The 21419-nt window shown below is 41.6% G+C and overlaps 2 protein-coding genes across 3 annotated transcripts; one reads left to right on the forward strand and one right to left on the reverse strand.

The window, feature by feature from the left end:
• The first annotated feature begins 672 nt into the window (after positions 1 to 672).
• msl1b (MSL complex subunit 1b) lies at positions 673 to 12545 on the forward strand. Of its 2 annotated transcripts, none has more exons than XM_084323904.1 (9): positions 673 to 737; positions 1273 to 1959; positions 2687 to 2886; positions 3160 to 3440; positions 4187 to 4260; positions 7452 to 7519; positions 8113 to 8237; positions 9468 to 9540; positions 10191 to 12545. In XM_084323904.1, the coding sequence occupies exons 2-9, from the start codon at positions 1345 to 1347 to the stop codon at positions 10279 to 10281; spliced, it is 1527 nt and encodes a 508-aa protein (XP_084180030.1). In that variant the 5' UTR covers positions 673 to 737; positions 1273 to 1344; the 3' UTR covers positions 10282 to 12545. The 2 variants fall into 2 exon arrangements, with proteins under 2 accessions (XP_084180030.1, XP_084180031.1); XM_084323905.1 differs by lacking the exon at positions 673 to 737 and adding an exon at positions 805 to 1166.
• A 714-nt stretch (positions 12546 to 13259) lies between these two features.
• Positions 13260 to 21411, reverse strand: chmp2a (charged multivesicular body protein 2A). The gene is made up of 6 exons (XM_084323911.1): positions 21241 to 21411; positions 20652 to 20819; positions 20373 to 20552; positions 15171 to 15301; positions 14831 to 14892; positions 13260 to 14328 (listed from the first exon to the last, which is right to left on the reverse strand). The coding sequence occupies exons 2-6, from the start codon at positions 20817 to 20819 to the stop codon at positions 14207 to 14209; spliced, it is 663 nt and encodes a 220-aa protein (XP_084180037.1). The 5' UTR covers positions 21241 to 21411; the 3' UTR covers positions 13260 to 14206.
• Positions 21412 to 21419: the final 8 nt, after the last annotated feature.

Here is a 21419-nt window from a genome sequence, read left to right on the forward strand (position 1 = left end):
GGGTCTCAGTGGTGGGGCTACCCTTTTGTTTACATTTTGATTGGAGATTGGGGCTTTAAAACTGTGTGCGGGGAGCTGAGCTACTCTATTTATTTAGCCTAAGTGCTATGTTTTGATTGGTTTAATCAGGCTCATACATGTTTCCTTTGGTTAACAACCCAAAGGAAACATGTATGGAACATTAAACTAATCAAAATATAGCACTTAGGCTAAATACGAGTCAGTAATGGATTGAAAATAATACAGCAAGATAAATAAGAAATGCATAAATGATGGAGCCTGGCCTGGGATGTGGTCCGACTGTAGCTTATCTACACCAATATGTACAGGGAAAGAAAACCAAGATAAAACGTGGAAAATGACACAATGCTTGGTGATTTTATGACTACACTAACATAATGGTAGATACTCTGTTAACATCACCTATACAGAGCCTAGTTTTTAGATAATTGGCTTAACGTTATAACCTTGGGATCCCAGTGAACAAAAAGTGCATTACAAATCCAATCTATTATTATTATTATTATTATTAACCAAAATCACATGGTTATAATTTTAAGTGATATTACTTTTGTATAATATTGAACTCTGGCGCCCCCTACTGCCAGATACCTAGTTCAAAATACAAACATGGCCAATCCGGCATTATTACGCATGCGTAGTAGTCGGCGCTTTAAAACAAGTATTGGAAGAGGGGGACTTGAAGGCACTGCTGGCGGGCTAGAGTAACTATTACGGTAATATAGAAAAATATAATCCCATGCTATTTCAAACAATTATAAAATATAATACGTGTGCCTGTTTTGAATATACGTGTTTTAACCGCCTTGCTCTGAACGCACATTTTGAGTTAGCTAGCTAGGTAGCTAACGTTAGCCAGCTAGCTAGCTGTTATTGTTTTTCGTCATTTCGGGAGAAGCAAAATGGAGGAGATGGCTGCATCCAGTGTCCTACGCAGTCACTCCCGAGCCCTGGTTACGACTCTCTGACTCAGAAACCAACTGAACGGGGACCGAACTCTCCAAACAACACGCTGCGTGTTGTGTGTCCAGTGCAATGCTAACGTAACTTAGCTAACGCGAGTTAAAGTCAGCATTTCAAATCCAGCCTGCTGCACGACGAAGGGAAGGATGCCCGGGACACTAGGCGCAGTGTAGTATCTCATGGTTTGTTCCGATATCTTTGTCTTTGCATGAGCTGAGTGTCGCCTCCAGGTCAGATGGAGAAACTGTTTCCAGTGATCCAGGTGATAACGTGTTCTTTGTGTTGCAGGGTTCGCGCTGCGGGAAGCAGTGGACGCTACACCGCCGAGACCTCGCAGAATGAACAGTCGTCGTGTTCGCCATGACTCTGAGATCAACTTTATATCCTAGTAATACGGGATTCAAGCTGAACCCAGACACGATCGACTTTGAGAAGACGCACATTGGAGCCGCCACCGTGACTCCCGTCACCATCAAGCGGGAGTCCTGTGACTTTGTCATAGATGTGCAAGACTTGCAGGGGGGACAGATCCCCAGCAAATCCAAGGACTTGGACCTGAATTTCACGAGTAAAGTTGCCCGGACAGCCTTGTTTGCGGCTCCAAACAAAGCGGGAATAGGTCAACAAGGGGATAATAAAACGGTGGGGATCTTGTCCCCTCTCAGACAAATGGGGGCCGAGGGAACCCCGGTGAAAGGCAGACCCCTCCCCACGGACGGCATGGAGAACCCGAAGGACGCCGGGGCCGAGGAGAGCGCTAAGGGTGTCCCCGGCCCCGGAGGCCTCAGCGCCTCCATCGAGCTCAGCTCGGACGGCAAGTGGAGGAGTGTGAGAAAGACGCCGGCCAGCCCTCACACTCAGGCCAGCTGCCTCCGACAGATCGTCCTCCTGCAGCTGGACCTGATCGAGCAACAGCAGCAACAGTTGCAGTCGAAGGACAAGGAGGTCGACGAGCTGAAAGCTGATAAGGAGACGGTATATAATCGTTTTTTGTCTTTCCCAACCTTGGGAGGGTCAGGACCCTATTTTTGAAAAAAAGGGGTCACAAGACAAACACGTTAAAGGAACATGCCAATAGTATGGGAAATGCAGTCTTCTCCAGTCAGACAAGCAGATGGATACCAATGTCCTCCCTGTGCATTCAATAGAAAGCTATTCGACTGCAAGCTAGCTTAGCACAAATCATGGAAGTGGATACGGATCAGCTAGCCTAGCTGTTGGCCAAAAACACCTCTCCTGGAGTTTTAAGCTAGGCTCGCGTATCCTATCCACTTCTGTTCATTTGTGCTAGCTTGCAGGCAGCCAGATGGCTTTCTACTGAACTGAGAGGAAATTCTCAGGAGAAGACGGTAAACATTTCCCATGAGGTTGGTGTGTTTCTCTTACGTCTGTAATAACATCTGATCTTTACTTTGTAATGGAAAAAACGTCCACCCAGCACAGCAGCTTTTGGGATACATATTATGAATGACAGAAGTGTGGGGTTCACAGGAAACTTCCAACACCGGTGAAGGACTTCTTTCCCTCCAAAATATGGTCAGGATCCCCTGATTGGCTGGTATAACACATCATTCATTGCCAAGTTGATGTGATATGTCCTACACTGCTCTTTGGTCCAGATGACATACAGCTTGATGTATATTTGGAATTTTATTATCGATTAGGTACTCATTTGTCTTACTCATGTCATCTTTATTTGCAGCTTCTTGCGCGCATCGAGCGCATGGAACGCCGCTTGCAGCTCACAAGGAAGGACCCACGTGACAAGCGCCTTTTCCAGCCCCTGGAGCCATGGACCCCCGACAAAGAGGACATGTGGGACCTGGACGTCCCGGAGAGTCCCCAGACCAACACTCCCACGACGGCACTTCCGTTCAGTCGCGGCGGAAAAGGTCAAAAGAGGTAAAGGCGTGAAGCATGCCGGAGACGCTGTTCTGGGCTTGTATGGGGAATCAAATCAAACACTGGGCGATACGACCAGAAACCCGACTGGTTGTTGGAACATTCAGTTTAATTAAAATGGGCAAATAATTAAACGGCCGATACATTGAAGGAATCGATACACTTTCTGCATATCACCCAGCCCTGAGTAACATTCAATACTGCTTGTCGTGTGCAATACGCACCTCAGCCAAAGCCTGGTCACTAAATCCAAACACCTCCTACCCCATGCAGGAAATTTTGCTTTGGGGACTCAAAAGTCCAGAAGTCGCGGGGCAAGGGCCCCAAATTCAGCCCCCAGAAGTCAGAATGTGGAGGTACCCCTCCATACCAGAGGGAGCTGCGAGGCAGGGAGACCCCAGAGAAGATGCTCCCATGTAAAGAGGAGTCTGAGCTCAATGCTCAGATGGAGGAGTTACCCTTCATGTCCACCACTGAGATGTATCTGTGTCGCTGGCATCAGCCGCCCCCCTCCCCTCTGCGTGATTCTTCACCTAAGGAGGAAGACGTGGCCAGTAAGTGGACTCCTTAGACATGCCTGTTCATTGTAATGAGATGAGATAACTGGTGTTGCTCTTCAGGGGGACATTGGCCTATCTCGAACCATGCCTTCTTTTCTTCCTGTATAGAGCCTACTCTTTGATATTCCTGTACATAATATAGAACTTCTTCAAACAAGTTTCCTTGTGAGTGACACTATCTCAAACCCTGCACTCTTTTCTTGATCCTCTAAGCACAACAAACATTGTTCTTTGTTTGTCAACGGTTGTGATTGGAGGATCAAGAAGGCAGGGTTTGAGATAGGCCAATTTTGCTGTTGTGGACAGTGTCACAAGGCAACATGTGATTTGAAGAAGTTCTATATTATGTACAGGAATATCAAATAGTAGGCTCTAGTCTATACATATGCATAACTTTTATATAAAATCTGAAGTGTCCAGGTGACTACTGCAGTTAATAAAGCAATGTGTGAGGGAGCATATATATCAAGTCGATTAATGGCATGCATTTTAAATATAATTTCCCTTTTGATTATAGACCAAGCTGTGCTTTTTTTATTGAATAGTTTGATTGGTAGATGGAAAACAAGCTGGTTGGACCTTTCTTAACCTGTTGTAAATCAGAATATACAGAACTACCTGTTTAGTGTTCGCCAAGAGCTGAGTCAATTAACTAGAGAATGAAACCTGGTGGTGGGGCTACCCATTTGTTGATGTTTGGATCGCAGATTTTAATGTCCTTTTATAATTTCTCACTTTAGATTTTCTAGTTCCATCCTGGAGGGAAAATTGTATGGAGCCCTTGGGAGAGGAGGCTGCTGGCGAGATCCCAGAGGTGAGACACCACGCCAAGAACACAGAGATTTCACTTACAATGAAGTCCTATCTTTACAGCACTTATCCATTATGTTTGTTTACTTGTCGTTACTAGATGAAAATCACCTTATGACCAGCGATGTCACTCACTCACTCACTCACTCACTCACTCACTCACTCACTCACTCACAATTGGCTCATATAAGTATATAAAACCTGGAAGACTCATATCGTTTCACTCCACCCACCTGCCATCCACTTAGATTACTTTCAAAATCGCAGCGAAACATATCGGAGAGATAGCTATTAATTTTTATGTTAGTTCTCACATGAATGTGCTTTCGGTGGAGGTGGGGGGTAGAGACAGCGGTGGAGGGTAGGGCAGTGATGAGGGATTTCCATTGAGCTACAACATCAAGGGGCTTCAAGATGTTTTTTTGTGGAACCAAACATGGACAGACACTGCAACATAGCCATGGTGCTGTGCTATTACTCTGTTTAATATGCTATATACAGTTCAGACAGCCGATTCTGTCCATTTAAGCCTACTTAAAATTGTATTCTTGAAATAATTCTGTAGCATAGGCTATATAGCTTACCATCAGTGTTTAAAACATTTTCTTGCCGTTGTAAGCCAAGCATTTCACTCTTAATAGCACCAAGCCATAAAGATTGCAGACAAATGCAGTGCATCCAGGGATCAATTTGCTTAATGATACTTCTGCATATTCCAATCGTAGGCTACTTTTCATCTGCAAATGCGTGAAGGACATTAGACAACCAGGCAAGCACCCACAGTCCTTAACCAGCTATGCATATGCGTATCAGCTGTTTCAAATGCAAATCGATCTGGGTCGAGAGGGAGTGAAATCTGCCATAAACAACTTGCGAGGTGTTTGTTAGCCTTCGGTTAAAATGGAAAATGATTCACACTAGGTGGAGAGAAATTTGTGAGTTACTTTCTCTCTGGGTTGCCAGGCTGCACAAAACATATTCAGCATTGTGTATGAAGAATATTACATGGTTTGCATCAAACCTCTAAGACACCATCCTCTACTTTTACTGCATATTTAACCTGTTCCCCCCCACGGGGTCGGTACCGACCCCTTTTTGACATTATTATCATATATTAATATTTTTATGAGTGATGCAATAAATTTGCGTTTTTTAAAATCAAACGTTTTCAAGTATTATTATCACTACTATGTCACAAATACATGTAGAATGTAAAACGTTAGGTTGGCAATAGTTTAGCAATAGGTTAAAAGTGAGTTTTTATCATTTTAAGTTTTTTTTTCAACTCGCGTTTCTTGACCCGGAAGCGGAAATGAAAATGTTGAACGATCAGAATTGGAATCTTTTTGCGGCCATTTTCAAGAGGACCTCGCTAGCTATCTGGCAGTGTTGAAATTTCACCAAACTACACTTCCTGTGGTCCGCTATGGTCGTTCAAAGTTCGGCGTTCTGAAGCAATCATATCAATAATTCTTATGATTCGCGATAATAAGCTACAAAAGGTAACGTTTTTGACAAATATTGAAACGCAGTCAGTTTCTCCACACTATTGTAATCATGTAGGAAGAATCAGATCTGAAATTAGTTACAGAATGATTACACTGTGGGAGAAATAAAAAAGTACAGTCGATTACATTAAATAACTGTATATGTTATTACGCATGCCTGGTGATACTATATCCAAATTGAACTCGGCCATTTGAAAGATACCATATGTATATATATATAAATGTGCGAATTGGCTATAATAAGGTAATGTATAAGCATATATTCTATATTCTATAATAATATTTCAAATTGCATTGGTCCGGATGGGAGAATTCAGTACTGTATATACAAAACCTTCAATTTTATCATCTTCCCTTTATTAATTTCCTTAGATCTTTTGTACACATGATCTCAAGAGGGTACTGAATTAGCCCAGTGGCAGTTTTTTAAGTTTGGTCATTATTATCATGGTTTTATTCACTGTCAAAGATGAAAAGAAAAATCATAATTCATATTTTCCTTTGTTTCATCAGAATTTAAGCAAGCCTAGTAATAGACACAATATTTCTGACACTGAGAATACATTCATTGAGGTCCATAGATGTTCCTAGATACCAAGAATATGCAAATAGCCCTTGTAGAAGTGGAGCAATATTCCATTTACCTAGGTATACATTTTATGCAGATTTTCACCTGGGGTGGAACAGGTTAAGTGTTCTTCATGAACTCCAGTATGTAATTTCTGTACCGCTGATCTTAGTTTGAATACCCCCCTTAAAGCTTGTGAAGCTCACTTCTTTGCACGTGCACAAATGGGCCCAATTCACTCTGCCTTTTGGCCATGCTGTGAAGCGATTAACTGGGGCCTTGGGTTATCCGTGCTGCCCCTAGTGGCTGCTCACAAGCGTTGCATTTAGTGTAAGATGAGTTTGCTTCACATCTCTGACACTGCCCTTGTTAGGGGTTCAAGCCGTAGGCTGAAACCCTATTGTTATTGTTGATATTTTCAGAAATGTTTGCACAAATTCCAGTGAGATGGTAGCAACATGAAATTTGTCCCATTGATTGGAAGTTGTGTGCAAATAGTGTCCCAAGAAATATGACCCTAAAGGGGGTGCTATAATTAAATGTCAAACTTTTGACTGAAAAGTCATAACTCCTACGCCATGAGTCCAATATACATGAAACTTGGTAAAGACATCCATCTATCCACCCTCTACAAATTTGCCTCAAAGGCCCATAACGTCCGCTGTATTGGATTTTCTGCCATCTTGAATTCTATGAAAGGCATGTTTTTGACCTCTCCTAAACCGTAGGTCCAATTGCTACCAACATTTCTGTGGATAATTAGTGGATCAAGCTTATCAAAAGCACAAGCTTGTTGATATATTTTTTTTAGTTTTGAAGATATTGACCAATAAACTTCAAAAAGGTTGCAAGACGACAACCGTTAAGCCAATCATCATAAAACTGGCAGGATATGTCCAGACATATACCCTGAACGTTTGTTAAAATGTACCACTAGGGGGCACTACAAATGCAAGAAATGGGCATGCAACACAAATCAACGTTTTTTTTGTCCAATCATTACAAAACTCAAAGGACATAACACTGCTGAACCATGTGTGTGAACTTATTTTGCAATCCTAATGATCCATATTTGCTTGAACCCTGGGCTATATTTTCTTTCTTTTATTTTCTATTCAGATGCTGGACGATGGTGTGTTTTTGAAACGCCATTCAAAGTTGGAGTTGGATGAGAAGAGGAGAAAAAGGTACGAGCCAGCGATGCCTCTTTTTCTCCTCTTTTGCTAAATATGTATTTTAGATGTATATTGGCAGCATATATGAGTTGATGATGGTTATATCAGTTCTGATGAGCAGGAAGAAAATATACGTATACTAACCTTCGTACTGTCCTTCATGCACTTTGCTACTTAATTGTCTTTACTACTATGCATTCAAGACTGTAGCACCCAAGTTCAACACTGTTTGATGAACATTGTTACTTAGCTGCCAGAGTTGTACCCTTCCTGCTGACCTGTTGTACAGAACTTGTAAGTCGCTTTGGATAAAAGCGTCGGCTAAATGACAAAGTAAATAAACTGGGCAGACTAAACAGCCCATGATTATTTCAGGTTTCTGTGCATCCCTAATAAATTAATTCCACGGCGTTTCCTGATGACTTGTCATACAGAACTTGTAAGTCGCTTTGGATAAAAGCGTCAGCTAAATGACTAAATGTTTCATAATTGTCAAATGTTAACGCTCCTTGTGACGTACATTCATTGCTTTTATTATTCCCTCTTCCTCGTGCGCACCCTCTTCTTCACCATCTCTCATCATATTGGTTTGTCTGTTTTGTCAGATGGGACATCCAGCGAATCAGAGAGCAGCGTATGTTCCAGCGCTTGCAACAGCGCATGAACAAGAGGAAGGGGATCCAGGAGAGTGAGCCGGAGGTCTCCTCCTTTTATCCCGACACTGAAGACGGTAGAGACGCTTTGTTTGATGTGTTTAAAAAGGATACTCTGCTCATTTTAAGAAGATAAATGGAGAGGGAACTTAGCTGACTTGAAGAACTTAAAGGAACTTTAAGTCTAGAAATACCGTAGTCTTCCCCCGGAATTACTTTATGAAGTGGCAGCGATCGCCTCAGGACTGCCTGAACCGGAACTACTTCCCAGGTGATCGTGGTCACCTCACAAAGTAATTCTGGGGAAAACTACGATGCTCTTGTTCATTGCAGTGATTAATTATACTGACTAAAACAAAGAGTACAGCTCTGACTTGTTTTAACATGATGAATTATACTGACCAAAACTAACAGTACAGCTCTGACTTGTTTTAACATGATGAATTATACTGACTAAAACTAACAGTACAGCTCTGACTTGTTTTAACATGATGAATTATACTGACCAAAACATACAGCGAGTACGGCTCTGACTTGTTTTGTGGGAAAACAATGGAGTTCTATGACTTCTGGATATGAGCTATGATTTGGTGTTTGCTAGACGGACCACACTTGTGTTGTTGGTTGGCCTTTTCGTAGGCTATATTGACGATAAGAAAATAAATTCAATTACACCAGCTGTATCCTTTTGAAGGATATGCTCAGAATTCTGGACCCTTATACCTATTTCCTACTTACCAATAATGTTGTAATCGGTAGAGTTCTTTATCGGCACAATCCATGCTGTTCTTCATACTGAATACCCTTCGTCTAGTTAGCCACAAACTAATGTAAAGTCAATGGGGCCACGTTCAAGTGCAACGCTGTTAACCTACTCTGCTGAGAAAGGACTACCGACGGACATAATGAAAACAAGAACTATCCCTTTAAGAACTAAAATGATGGTGGAAGTGCTTTTTGGGTGGTCTGAAATGACTCCATATTCCCTAATGAGTTTAAGATGGGGTTCTTAAAATGGGTGGAGTATGATCCCTTTGATGTCGGGACTCCCTAAAAATCTGGGTATCATGTATAAACCCTACCCACTACCTTAACCCTAACCTTAACCTCATTGGACCTTGAGCCCTAACCGTAACCCTAATTTTAACCTCATTGGACCTCCCAACCATAACCACCCATTGGACGTGATGCATGAGCTATAGTTTTTAGTGAGTCCTTTTTTAATGTCAGTGGTTTTCATGTATTGTTTATTTTAATGAACTACACGTCTGACTTTAAAACCTCCCTTTTTCTTTTCTTTCTACCAGTTGAGTCTATAGTCATCACCCCCTTTCTGCCTGTGGTAGCGTTCGGTCGGCCGCTACCAAAACTCAATCAACAGTAAGTTTGTATTGAAAACGTGTTCTATTTCCAACCGCATTCACTGCATGGTAGGGCTAGGCAAGATATCAATGTTTTATCATTTATCGTCTATGTCTGTTATTGTATTGTCGTTTTTTTTTATACACTATGGATCGTGATTAAAGAGAAAAGGCTAATATGAAAGGAACACACTGGGAAATACACTTATTTGCCATCTTCCTCGGAGTCGGACAAGAAGATTGATATCAGTTTAATCTGTGTCCAGTAGCTCCAGAGAGAGGTCCAGGTGCATGCTAGCCTAGCTTTGTCAAGAGTGAAGAAATTACAACTTCTGGACAACTCCAAGCAAAGTCCGATTTCCCCTCAAAGCGACTTGTGAAATATCAATTCAGAATGTTAGTTGAAAATTAACAGTTTCTGTTGGACGCTTTTCCACTTATATCAGAATAATCTTGATGCGCCAAGTACATATACAAGGACATTTGGAGATTCGATTAAATTAGAGAGGCCTAGTACTTGAAATATTAAATGAAAACTGTCATTTGATTTGTAACTTGATGGCAATAGCCAAACTGAATAGGAAGAGTAAACAAGGAGGGTGGACTGCCTCTTTTATTTAGAAAAACCTTTTGAATATATACAATGACTGACTGGTTTTATTTCCCTAGGAACTTTGACTTGCCCTGGCTGGACGACCGAAGTCGCTGCCGCATCGAGGTCCCCAAAAAACACACCCCCCACCGGACCTGTCGGAAGTGAAACGTGTTCGGCTATATCAAAAAAGAGAAATCCCACCTCCCTCCATACTCAGATTTGAAATGCTTCCTTGTTGTCCTCTGGGGGAGGGGGGGGAGAAAGACTGTCAGCGGTTGCTGGTATAGCATCCCTTACTCTCACTCCATGAAAGAGTATAAGACTGTCTCAAATCTGCCCAGGTGATGTCTGGCAGAACTGTCGGGAGAACGATAGGGGCTGGGAAGATGGCTGCAAAATCAGTTAGCCATGGGAATTTACCCATCTCGAGCCCCGCCCTCTTTTCTTGATCCTTGAAGATCAAGAAAAGAGGGCAGGGTTTGAGAAATGTCATTTTTGCCCCCCCCGTTTATACCTCCTAGAACGTAAAGTAAAGCTGTATTGCCACAAGATTACAGTCCCCTCATCAACAGCCAGTGAAGATGTAACACGTCTCTAGTTGTATTAGTACTCGGTAATGTAACAAAACGGTAATATGCATGTCCTGTGACAACAAATGTTTCAAAAAATACATTTTGAATTAGTAAGCAGTCATGTCATCCCAAAATTGCTGTACCATTACAATAATGTGAATAGTAGTCCATTTTGCTTTTGATCATTACGACATTGTTGCATAGATGTCATTGTCAACTGGCAGAATAAATTGGGGGACTCTAATCTGAAGGATATTTATCGTTTAAAAAAATGTTTTGTAGGCATTTTGACTGAAAAACAAGAGCTTGAAATGTACAGTATGCACAATATTGCTACGACTAACCCTCAGCACTGGATACTTAATTGGCCTCCTCATGCTCTCTGCCTAGGTGGGGGGGGGGGGGGGGAGTCTCAAATTGACTCTTGGGATGTCTGTGTATTGACTATTATTCATTGTGCTTACACAGTTTCATCAATGTGCGCTATAGTGTGGATAGTGTGTCTGATGATCCTCACTGCATGGAATAATACAAATATATATACATTTAATTTTGAATAAATACTAGCTAAGGAAATACTAGGTACACAAAATTACCTATTTTGCTTAACAAAAAAGAAAAAAGGAATTGTTAGTTTGATCTGTCCGTGCATTGGTTTTGTGAAAACAAAGGTGGGATTTGATTCATCATAGCAAACAAGCTGTGTGGTTGAAGCTGTGCCATGTAGTTTTGGGAACAAATAATCACTTCTACAGGAATTAGATACACATGCTTGAAATGTGTTTCTAATCTTGACAGAAATCCAACGAAGAACCTTTTAAAGACAGTGAACCAACATTGTGCTGGTTCAAGACGCTTCTTTGCATCTTCAAGGTGGCGGGAGGGTAACTAGGAACACCACAGTCAATCAGATAATTTCTAGTTTCAAGTAGTGTTCTAGCAGCCCCCCCCCCCCCCCCGTGTGACACTTATTCAACAACGCCAACACCCCCCTACCTCCCAACTACACGGTGCAGCTTTAATTTGCCATGTTATCCTATGTTCCTCTCCTGTTCCTTGAATCTGTTTTCATGGCTCTGGTTTACGTTAGTTGCATGGTCTCTTTTGAGCCGACGCATCTGTTCCAAAAGAAGATGGCAGCATGGCAGATTTCTAAAACGGGGAGCGTCATCTCGGCTCATTCTAATTCAGAGAAGATAATAATTATGTTTGAATTTGTCAAAGCATGTTTTCTTTTGGCCGTTTGTATTCCGTAAGCACTGCTTTGTTCAAAACTTGAACAGCCTTATCTCTTTTAAGGTGATCTGAAAAACAAAGTAAGGTTTTTCTTTTTTGGTCCTTGAATTTTGTGTTTCTTTACAATATACTTAAACCGCAGTAAATATTAGGGCTTTCTTGCCGTAGTCCTAGCTGTATCAACCCGTGAACTCTTACAAACTTGACAATTCTCTTTCCTTCTCTGGTTCGCTTGTTCACTGTTCTTTGCTGAACAGTTTTACTTCTGGCTTAATGGCTTTTCGCCTCTGCAACATAAAGGAACACTCCACCGATTACAGTTTTTTGTTTTATAAAAGCAAATGTATTATACCCATAATCTTACACATGTACCAAAACTAGAAACTTGTATTGTGCTAATTCATTTGGTTTGAGAGATATTGAGTTAAGAGTTGGAATGTGTGATGTGCATATTCCAGGATGTGTTAAAATATATAGCTCAGAGAAATTATGAAAAAAAGAAATACCAGGGCCTGTCCCGTAACTGTCAATCATGCACCACATTGTCACATAATGTGACATCACACACAACTGTTTTGTTGTATCTTGAGATTATAGGGATAATAAATGCTTTCTTTTGGGGGGGGGGGGGGGGGGGGGGGAGTGTTCCTTTAACAGTCATGCGTATTATGTAGGCTGGTCTTCTGTACATAGCTTTCAGAAACAAATGTACATAAAGAACACATGGCTGTTATTTTTTTATTATTTAATGTTCCATTGTTGAGTACATTCAATATTGTTCTATGATAATGATTGTACTGTATGCTGGCAAATATTTTTTTTTTGGAATAAAATGATTAACATCTGTAATATGTTGACTTTGTTGTGATTGATATGAAGATCAGCAAACAAAATGTTGTGACTATGCACAGGGTTGGTAACTGCAGCCCAATGTAAATGTGGAAACATACAGCGATGCATATGGTTTAATTGACCTATCAAGCCCTGCCTTCTTTTCTTGATCCTCCAATCACACCTGTTGCGAGGGAAGCAACAGTTGTGATTAGAGAATCAAGAAAAGAGGGTGGGGTTTGAACTGATTTATCAGTCATTATGTACATAATAATCTCATGACGTGTCATGACTCGTGCTCATTGGCCATGGTTGTCATTTCATGATATTGACAATCACCTGTTTGCCTACCAAGATGTCTGCTATGCTGATGTAATGAAATACTATGGATAGCTTTTTTGAAGGAGTAGCGATCTGAGGATGTCGGATCATTATGACTTAACTCAGCACAAGTATTTATTAGGGGGGGGAAATACCATTTTTCTAGTCAGACAAACGACTGTCAAATGTGAAAAATGTTTATTGGATAAAAGAAAAGCAAAATAGGACACAATTTCTCAAAAATATAAATACCACCCTTTTCAAAAACACCACGATAAAGGACTTTTCCATACCAGGCACCGTGTGGAGAGTTGCCCCTTTGTACATTTGCCAGTGGTGACCATGAACCAGTTGGGGCGCAGCTCTGTTACCTATTCATCTCTTACTCATCCTTCATATTTTTGTAAAATCCACTGTCCTATTAGTTGTTTCACACAGAAAACAGAGTGTTGAGACAATCTGATAGTTGTTCTGGACACCACCCTCACCCTACACCTCGAATATGATGCATAACTAGATGGCAAACTCCCACAAATAATCAAAGTAAATCAAAGGCTAACAAGCGGGGTACACCATTGTTACCATGATCTTAACACGTTCGGTCTGGATGATGGGATATCTAGGTGTACCGCCGCTGTCAAGTACAACATGTCCTGTGATATTTCTATACATCAAACATAGAGAATGTTCACTTATATAGTATATATACCTACTTTCGCCACACCTTTGGGTTCACTTAAAACATGTTTTTGTAATTAGTGTTAATATAGCGGCAATAACATGCCACAGTTAGTACTTAACATTCACTGAGCAATAACATTCCGCCTTCAAATAGAAATGTTTCATTTTGGCAACGTCTTGATCGAGACGAGCACTGAGATTAGGCTAATGCATCATGATGACTCATGTCGGTTTCTTGATAAAAGATATACTGCACACAAAGAAAAATACCTCAAAACAAAAAGCCACATACCTTTAGATCACAGACCTAACACTGATGGTTCAGTGCCCCCCCCCCCCTCAAACATTCCTTCCCAAAGAAATCTAGACGCAGATATCGGGAGTACAATTGCATCTGTATTAGCAACACCTCAGCCAAAGAGCGCCTCGTCTGCCCAGCTGCCGTGCTTTCAATCTCTCCGGAGATTATTCAGCCGCTCCTCCAGGTCAGCGTCTGCGTCTGCCATAGCGGCCTGGGGCTCCGCCTTCTTCCCAGCAGCCACAGATAGGCTTCCTCCAGTGGACGGCAGGCCTGCGTGAACGAGACGAAAATGTAATGATAAGAACACATGCAGCACTCGTTTAAAAATGGCTGTTTCTGATATTTGGAATCCTAGCCCTATTTCTTACTTACCGACAGTGTCGTTGATTGGTGCACAATCCATGCTGTTCCTCGTACTAGCTGCCGATAGTTATCCACAAACCAATACAAAACCGATGGGGTTGAGCTGCTGTCTGTACAAGCTGACTGAGGCTCACTGATATTTACTCCACAGTGCACACAAAGTACAGCCTTGTCAGCTTGTACAGACAGGAGCTCGACCCCATTGACTTTGCATTGGTTTGGCCAACTATCCGGAGCTAGTATGAGGAACAGCATGGATTGTGCACCAATCAACACCATCACTGGTAAACAAGAAATAGGGCTAGGGGTCCTAAAAATCACAACTATCCCTTTAATAACAATACAATAATGTTGTAAAGCGGACAATGGTTAACAGAATATACAGAAAGGTCCTTGGAATTGAACTTACCTGACAGTTCATCTGACAGATTGAGACCCAGCTCGTCCAGCACTTGGGACACAATGGCATCACTGTACATGACATAAAGGAAAGAGAAAAGGACAGAATTTAGGGCTTTATCATGATCAATACAAGCTCACTTTATCAAAATCTGTTTTACAAAAGCTTGGTTCTTGCATGTGGAAACAAGAGGAACATTCTCGGAACATCAGGCAATGTGTCATGTCTGTGATCTGCCACTAGAGGCAGAATGGGTAACTGAGTGAGTGAGTGAGTGAGTGATGGATGCTATGCATCTAAAGATTGCCCAAACGAGACCAAAAGAAATGTGCCCATCTTGACCACTCACCTCTCGTCTTCGTCGTCCTCATCGCCCATGGCGTCATCAATTGCGTCATTCATCATCTCCTCCTTCATGTCCATTATCTCACTCTGTTTCTCAAACTCCATCATGATCTTCTGAATCTGAGGTAGTTTCAGCTGTGTAGATTAAACAATAAAAATAACATGCACATCCATGAAAACAAGCTTACTGGTCCAATCAGCTGATAGAAACTACAATAAGAAACAATAACATGCACATCCATCAATACAGGCTTACTGGTCCAATAAGCTGACAGAAACTTGAAATAATGCTTGAAATGCGTATTATTCTTTTACAGCTGTAATTGTCTGACATCAGCTACTGGGTGGTATCAATTGCGTTTGACAGCTCACCAGAAATGTCAGACATGCACAGACTACATACATAGATTCCCCAAACTAATGAAGCCACACATAGTGCTTATTCTATTGTATGTGCACATTTCTTAACAATACCTGATTCAGGATCAGAATCAGTCTTACTACACATCCCACACAAACAACAAACAAAACAACTGGGGCACCCAAATGGCGAACCATGTAACACGCTGCATCGCAAAGCGGCCGACCCGGGTTCGATTCCCGGACCCGGCGTCCCTCGCCGAATGTCTCCCCCCCCCTGCTCTGTCTCCCGCTCTTAACACTTTGAATGCCACCCACGAGTTTTCTCGTGTTATTACCCCCCGGGTTGAATGCCCACTCACGAGAATATTCGTTTTATTCGTATTTTTTTTATTAGCGATCTGAAATCATATTGCATCAAGCGAGCCTACCATTGGAGATCCAGTCACCCCAGGCGCTCAGATGTGAAAAAAGCTCCCCCTATCGTCTCCCAGATGGTAAATCACCCTTTTGGATTGGACTCAATGAAAGTGAATGGGAGAAAGGATTTCTGACTCCACATTTTACTTCTCACTCATGTAACCGGGGTCTACCAGAGTTCACTCTGGAGCCTCCGAGCCGCGGGGAATATGTGTTTTACTGTATACACGATGGATCAATCAAATGAGCGATTTTTTCAAATGGCGATCGAGGAATTGGAATAAACCATTTGGATACCATCTGATCTCAGGTAAGGAATCTATGTTATCAGTATTAGGATAATCAGACCCGTTTTCACGGATATATAAGCTTTTATGCGATTATGGTGATAGGCTGTTTGACTCTGCTCGCGGTCAGGAAATAGGAGAATCGATTTTCAACTGGCGGCACGAGCGTGCATGCGTACACATAATACTATAGATCATCTAGCGTTTATTTGAAAACGATTCATAAATAGGCCGAAAAATGACAACGTTCTAGAATATTCCAGTAAAAGGCGATTATCATAGAATGTGTTTTTTCCGCGAAAACGAGTGATTTTCAAAATGCTATCAAACGGAAATGAAGCGATAAAAAAACAATCTGCCATGACAATGTTGACCGGAAAATGAGTCTTTGATAAGCGACGGGCAGATTAGACACATAGCCATAATTTAAAACATAGATTAGGCGATATTAACGTTAACATTGGAGTGGATGTGGGCATTCAAGGGGGTAAAAAGGAAAACACGGACTGGCTCTCAAAGTGTTAATTAAAAAAAAAAATAAAGTGCAATAACTGCAACTGTGTATGTAGTGTAGTGTGTACGTGCATGCATTCATAAAACACACACAAGGGCATGGCTATGTGTGTGTGTCCTTGCCCCATTGATTGATTGATTGAACATTTTATTAACAGATTGCAGAATGGGTACAATACAGTACAGCTCAATACACACAATTGTTAACACTTTCAGAGCCGGCCGTGTTTTCCTTTTTACCCCCTTGAATGCCCATCAACCACTTCAATGTTAACGTTAATATCGCCTAATCTATGTTTTAAATTATGGCTATGTGTCTAATCTGCCCGTCGCTTATCAATGACAAATTTTCCAGTCAACATTGTCGAAGCGGATTGTTTTTTTATCGGTTCATTTCCGTTTTATAGCATTTTGAAAAGCCCTTGTTTTCACGGAAAATAAAAATATTCTGTGATAAGCGCCCTGTACTGGAATATTCTAGAGCGGTCATTTTTCGGCCTATTTATGAATCGTTTTCAAATAAACGCTAGATTATTGATAGTATATGTGTACGTATGCACGCTGGTGCCGCAAGCTGAAAATCGATTATCTTATTTCCTGATCGCTCGCACAGCCAAACAGCCATATCACATATAGGGGAAAAGCTTATATCTCCGTGAAAACAGGTCTGATTATCCTAAGACTGGTAAAATAGATTCCTTACCTGAGATCAGATGGTATCCAAAAAGATTATTCCAATTCCTGATCGCCATTCCAAAAATCGATCATTTTATTGATCCAATGCTACGTACTGTAAAGACATATTACACGCTGTTCTGATGGTCCACAATGAATCCGATCGGCTCTGGGTACATGCGTGAGAAGTCAAATGTGGATTCCGGAGTTTTTTTTTCTCGTCCATTTTCATTGAGTCCATTCCAAAAGGGTGCATTACCATCTGAGAGACGATAGGATAGGGGGCGCTTTTTTCACATCTGAGCGCCTGGCGGGGCTGGTTTCCCAACGGTAGACTCGGTTGATGAAATATGAATTCGGATCGCTAATAAAAAAATAAAACGAGATATGTCGTTTTGGGCATTCAAAGTGGGGATGCGGACCAGAGAAAGAGTTTCATCTTGTTTATATCAGGGGCCCCCATTTTCAATTCATCGTAACATATATGACATGACATACAGATAGACAGTACTGCTACATCTAGACATTTATGACATACCAGATCTACAGTACGGTTTGTGATACAAAAATAGTCTAAAAAAGAGAGTATATACATTTGAGGGGGAAGAAACTGTACATTGGAGGAGGTTGGGTAGGTGGGGTGGGGAAACTGTACATTGGAGGTGCACAGAACTGTACATTGGAGGGGGTTGAGTTTGGATATTTACAGGGGCCAGTTTCGGATTGCAGTCTCCCATAGGTGGTCTTTTAGAGAGGTTTTGAAGGTGGGTAGTGATTCACATTCCTTTACAGCTGTGGGTAGGGCGTTCCACATTGTTGTTGCATAATTTACGAAATGTGTTTAGTCCCTTGTTTGAGCCATGATCAAGCTTTCCACCAAGTTTGGCCATGTTACGCAAATAGAAGTTATTCACGTCTGCCATAGCGGCCTGGGGCTCCGCCTTCTTCCCAGCAGCCACAGATAGGCTGCCTCCAGTGGACAGCAGGCCTGGTGCCACTAGAGAGGGTGGGGAAATCTTTTGTGTACCAACCATCCTAGAGGCAAATCTTTCCTGTGACAAAATGGCATCCAATGTAATAAAAAATGTCAACCAACGAACTAGATTCTTGTACCGGATCTCCTCACTGGTAAACAAGAATACCCTGAAGACTCTGGCAGGAGCACTCATTCAAGGGTACTACGACTATGCTTGCACCTCATGGTACCAAAGCACCTCAAAGGCGCTAAAAACAAAATGACAAACATCTCAAAACAAACTGGTCAGACTACTGCTTGACCTTACTCCTAGAACCCACCTCACCCCTGCCCACTTTGACAACCTAGGATGGCTTAGAGTAGACGACAGAGTACAGCAACTTGCAATGGGCCTGGTCTACAAGATACACTATACGACGGGGTACCCATGTACATGTCAAAATACTTCCCAAAGGTCAGTGAATACCACGATCACAACACCAGAGGGAGCTCCACAAATCATGTTAAACCCAGATTCGGCTCAAACAAGGGACTAAACACGTTTCGCAATTATGCCACATCAATGTGGAACGCCCTACCCAAAGCTGTAAAGGAATGTGAATCACTACCCACTTTGAAAAACACTCTCAAAAAACACCTACGGGAGACTGCAATTCGAAACTGGCCCCTGTAAATGTCCTAACACAACTAGGGGTGGGAATCACCAGTTTCATCATGATACGATACGATATCGATTCTTTGGACAACGATACGATATTTGCCGATATCACAAAGTCTCTCACGATACAATACGATTAGATTCAGGTGCCTGCGATCGATATGAGATGATATCATATGCCCATTTAACACAATCAGTAACATTTAGATCAACAAAAAAAAGGTAATGAAAATATCATTTGACATTTGTATTTTTGAGCTCTTCCAGACATTTAAAGGAAAATCAATCTATTGTTTTTAATACAAATAGACCTCCTGTTCACTGTAAAGTGCCACGTTTTTATATATTGAGCTTTAAACTTTAAGCTACATTTTTTGGAACTCAAAACTCACAACCTCCCTCTCCCAAACCGTTCCTACAACAATTTGTTGATGTTGCATGATCATGTATAGGCCTACATGTATTATGTATTATATTGTTTATGTTTAAATAACATTTAAACATCAAACTCCTCTGACCTCATCTGGTCTTTCCAAAGACGCGCGCACACACACACACACAGAAAGGGAGAATGCTATGCTGTAACATCTACACACACGGAGCTACTGCTGTTGTTCTTGGGCGGATATGAGACTCGCCACAGGATTTTCAAAATAAGAGTATCGATATGAATCGATCTTATTACATCGCATCGATCCGATTCGATTGTTGATAATTACATCGATGTATCGATCTGGATCGATGTATCGTCCCACCCCTAAACACAACCCCCTCCAATGTACAGTAAAAATGACCAAGTATGGTCTTGTCAATATTCCAATGTACAGTTTTGCTTGTACAGTTGTACAGTGTCCCCCACCCACCTACTCCTACCCAACCCCCCCCCCCCCCCCCCCCCCCACCCACCTCCAATGTACAGTACCCCCCCCCCCCCCCCCCCACCTACCCAACCTCCTCCAATGTACAGTTTCTACGTCAAATGTATATACTCTTTTTTTCTGGACTCTTTTCGTATCACAAACAGTACTGTATTTGCAAATCTGGTATGTCATAAATGTATAGATGTAGCAGTACTGTCTATCTGTATGTCATGTATGTCATATATGTTACGATGAATTGAAAATGGGGGACCCTGATGTAAACAAGACGAAAGTCTTTCTCTGGTCTGCATCCCCTTAACAATTGTATGTATTAAGCTGTACTGTACCCATTCTGCAATCTGTTAATAAAGTTTTCAATCAATCAATCAATCAATCAATCAACCGGCCGACTGACAAGAGTGGTCGCAGCTAATAAAAGAGTTGGAAACAATGGTACCTGTCTGTTCATGGTAGCCATGGCTTTGGTGACGCCTTTCATCGCCTGCGCCATGCTGTTGTTTGACTTCAGTGTCTGGATCTTGAGACTGACGGCTTGGATGTTTGCCCTCATCATGATGAACTTCTTAACATAGCGTCTTGTGCGAACTAAGTCCTTTGCCATGATCTTGACAGCATCCTGCAAATGATAGTCTGATAAATACATGAGACAATTCATCCAAGAATTATGATGAAAGTATGACATTTTCCCCTTATCGGCCCACTTTCTCTCACTCACCATCTGTCCCTGTTTGGCCATTTTCTTAATGTCAGCGATGATTTTCTTTTCCTGTTGCTCCAATTTCTGTCGTTCTCTATCCAGATCTCTCATGGCCCGGTTCAGTGCCCTCTGGTTCTGCCTCAGCATCTCCTCAGGGGTCTTTCTCTTCCCAAACAGGAAATCCATCTTCAAGCCAAACAGGAAGAGGTGTCAGTCAAACAACCTAGGTAGTCTAATGTTAACTGTCCAAAGCATCAACCCTTTAAACCATTACTTCTATTTCCACAAGTGCTTGTTTAGTTTTAATAGCGCTACTTATATCATAAACAACAACGACGACGTCGTCATAGTTATTAGCTAAATTAGTGACGGGCAGATTTGATCTCAATCACACATCTGGCATTTAAACAAATAGGTAATCCGATCAATTTTGGCAGTAGATTATTGTTTGGTCATAGGGTATTTCAGCAGTTGAGTGTTGTAGGTAGCGCGTTTGTATTTTGCGTTTCGTTTTTTTTATGACATTATTACATATTCTGGATAGCCAAGTTAGCCCCTGCTAAAATGAGCAGTCCAAAAGCCAACCGTTAATACATTTTAGTCTTACCGTGTATGGAGTATGTCGTTGTCGTGAGACGACAGTATAATAGGAAATGTCAAATGTGTAGTGCGCTAAGGGTATTCGTATTCGGTGCCGCAGATTTGAACTCGACGATTTTAATAATACTGTGTTTTCTTGTTTTCTTTCGTGTACTTCCGCGTTGAGGAGCTCTGTTTCCCGGATAT

The sequence above is a fragment of the Notolepis coatsorum genome, assembly GCF_963971535.1.
Source record: "Notolepis coatsorum genome assembly, chromosome: 10".
In the NCBI taxonomy this organism is placed as follows: domain Eukaryota; kingdom Metazoa; phylum Chordata; class Actinopteri; order Aulopiformes; family Paralepididae; genus Notolepis; species Notolepis coatsorum.

Coding starts and splice junctions, on each gene's coding strand:
- msl1b (XM_084323904.1), top strand. CDS start 1,345: ATGACTCTGAGATCAACTTTATATCCTAGTAATACGGGATTCAAGCTG. Junction 1,960..2,686: donor TGAAAGCTGATAAGGAGACG/GTATATAATCGT, acceptor CTTTATTTGCAG/CTTCTTGCGCGCATCGAGCG. Junction 9,541..10,190: donor CTACCAAAACTCAATCAACA/GTAAGTTTGTAT, acceptor TTATTTCCCTAG/GAACTTTGACTTGCCCTGGC.
- chmp2a (XM_084323911.1), bottom strand. CDS start 20,819: ATGGATTTCCTGTTTGGGAAGAGAAAGACCCCTGAGGAGATGCTGAGG. Junction 15,302..20,372: donor TGGCTACCATGAACAGACAG/GTACCATTGTTT, acceptor TAATCTACACAG/CTGAAACTACCTCAGATTCA. Junction 14,893..15,170: donor GAGGACGACGAAGACGAGAG/GTGAGTGGTCAA, acceptor TGTCATGTACAG/TGATGCCATTGTGTCCCAAG.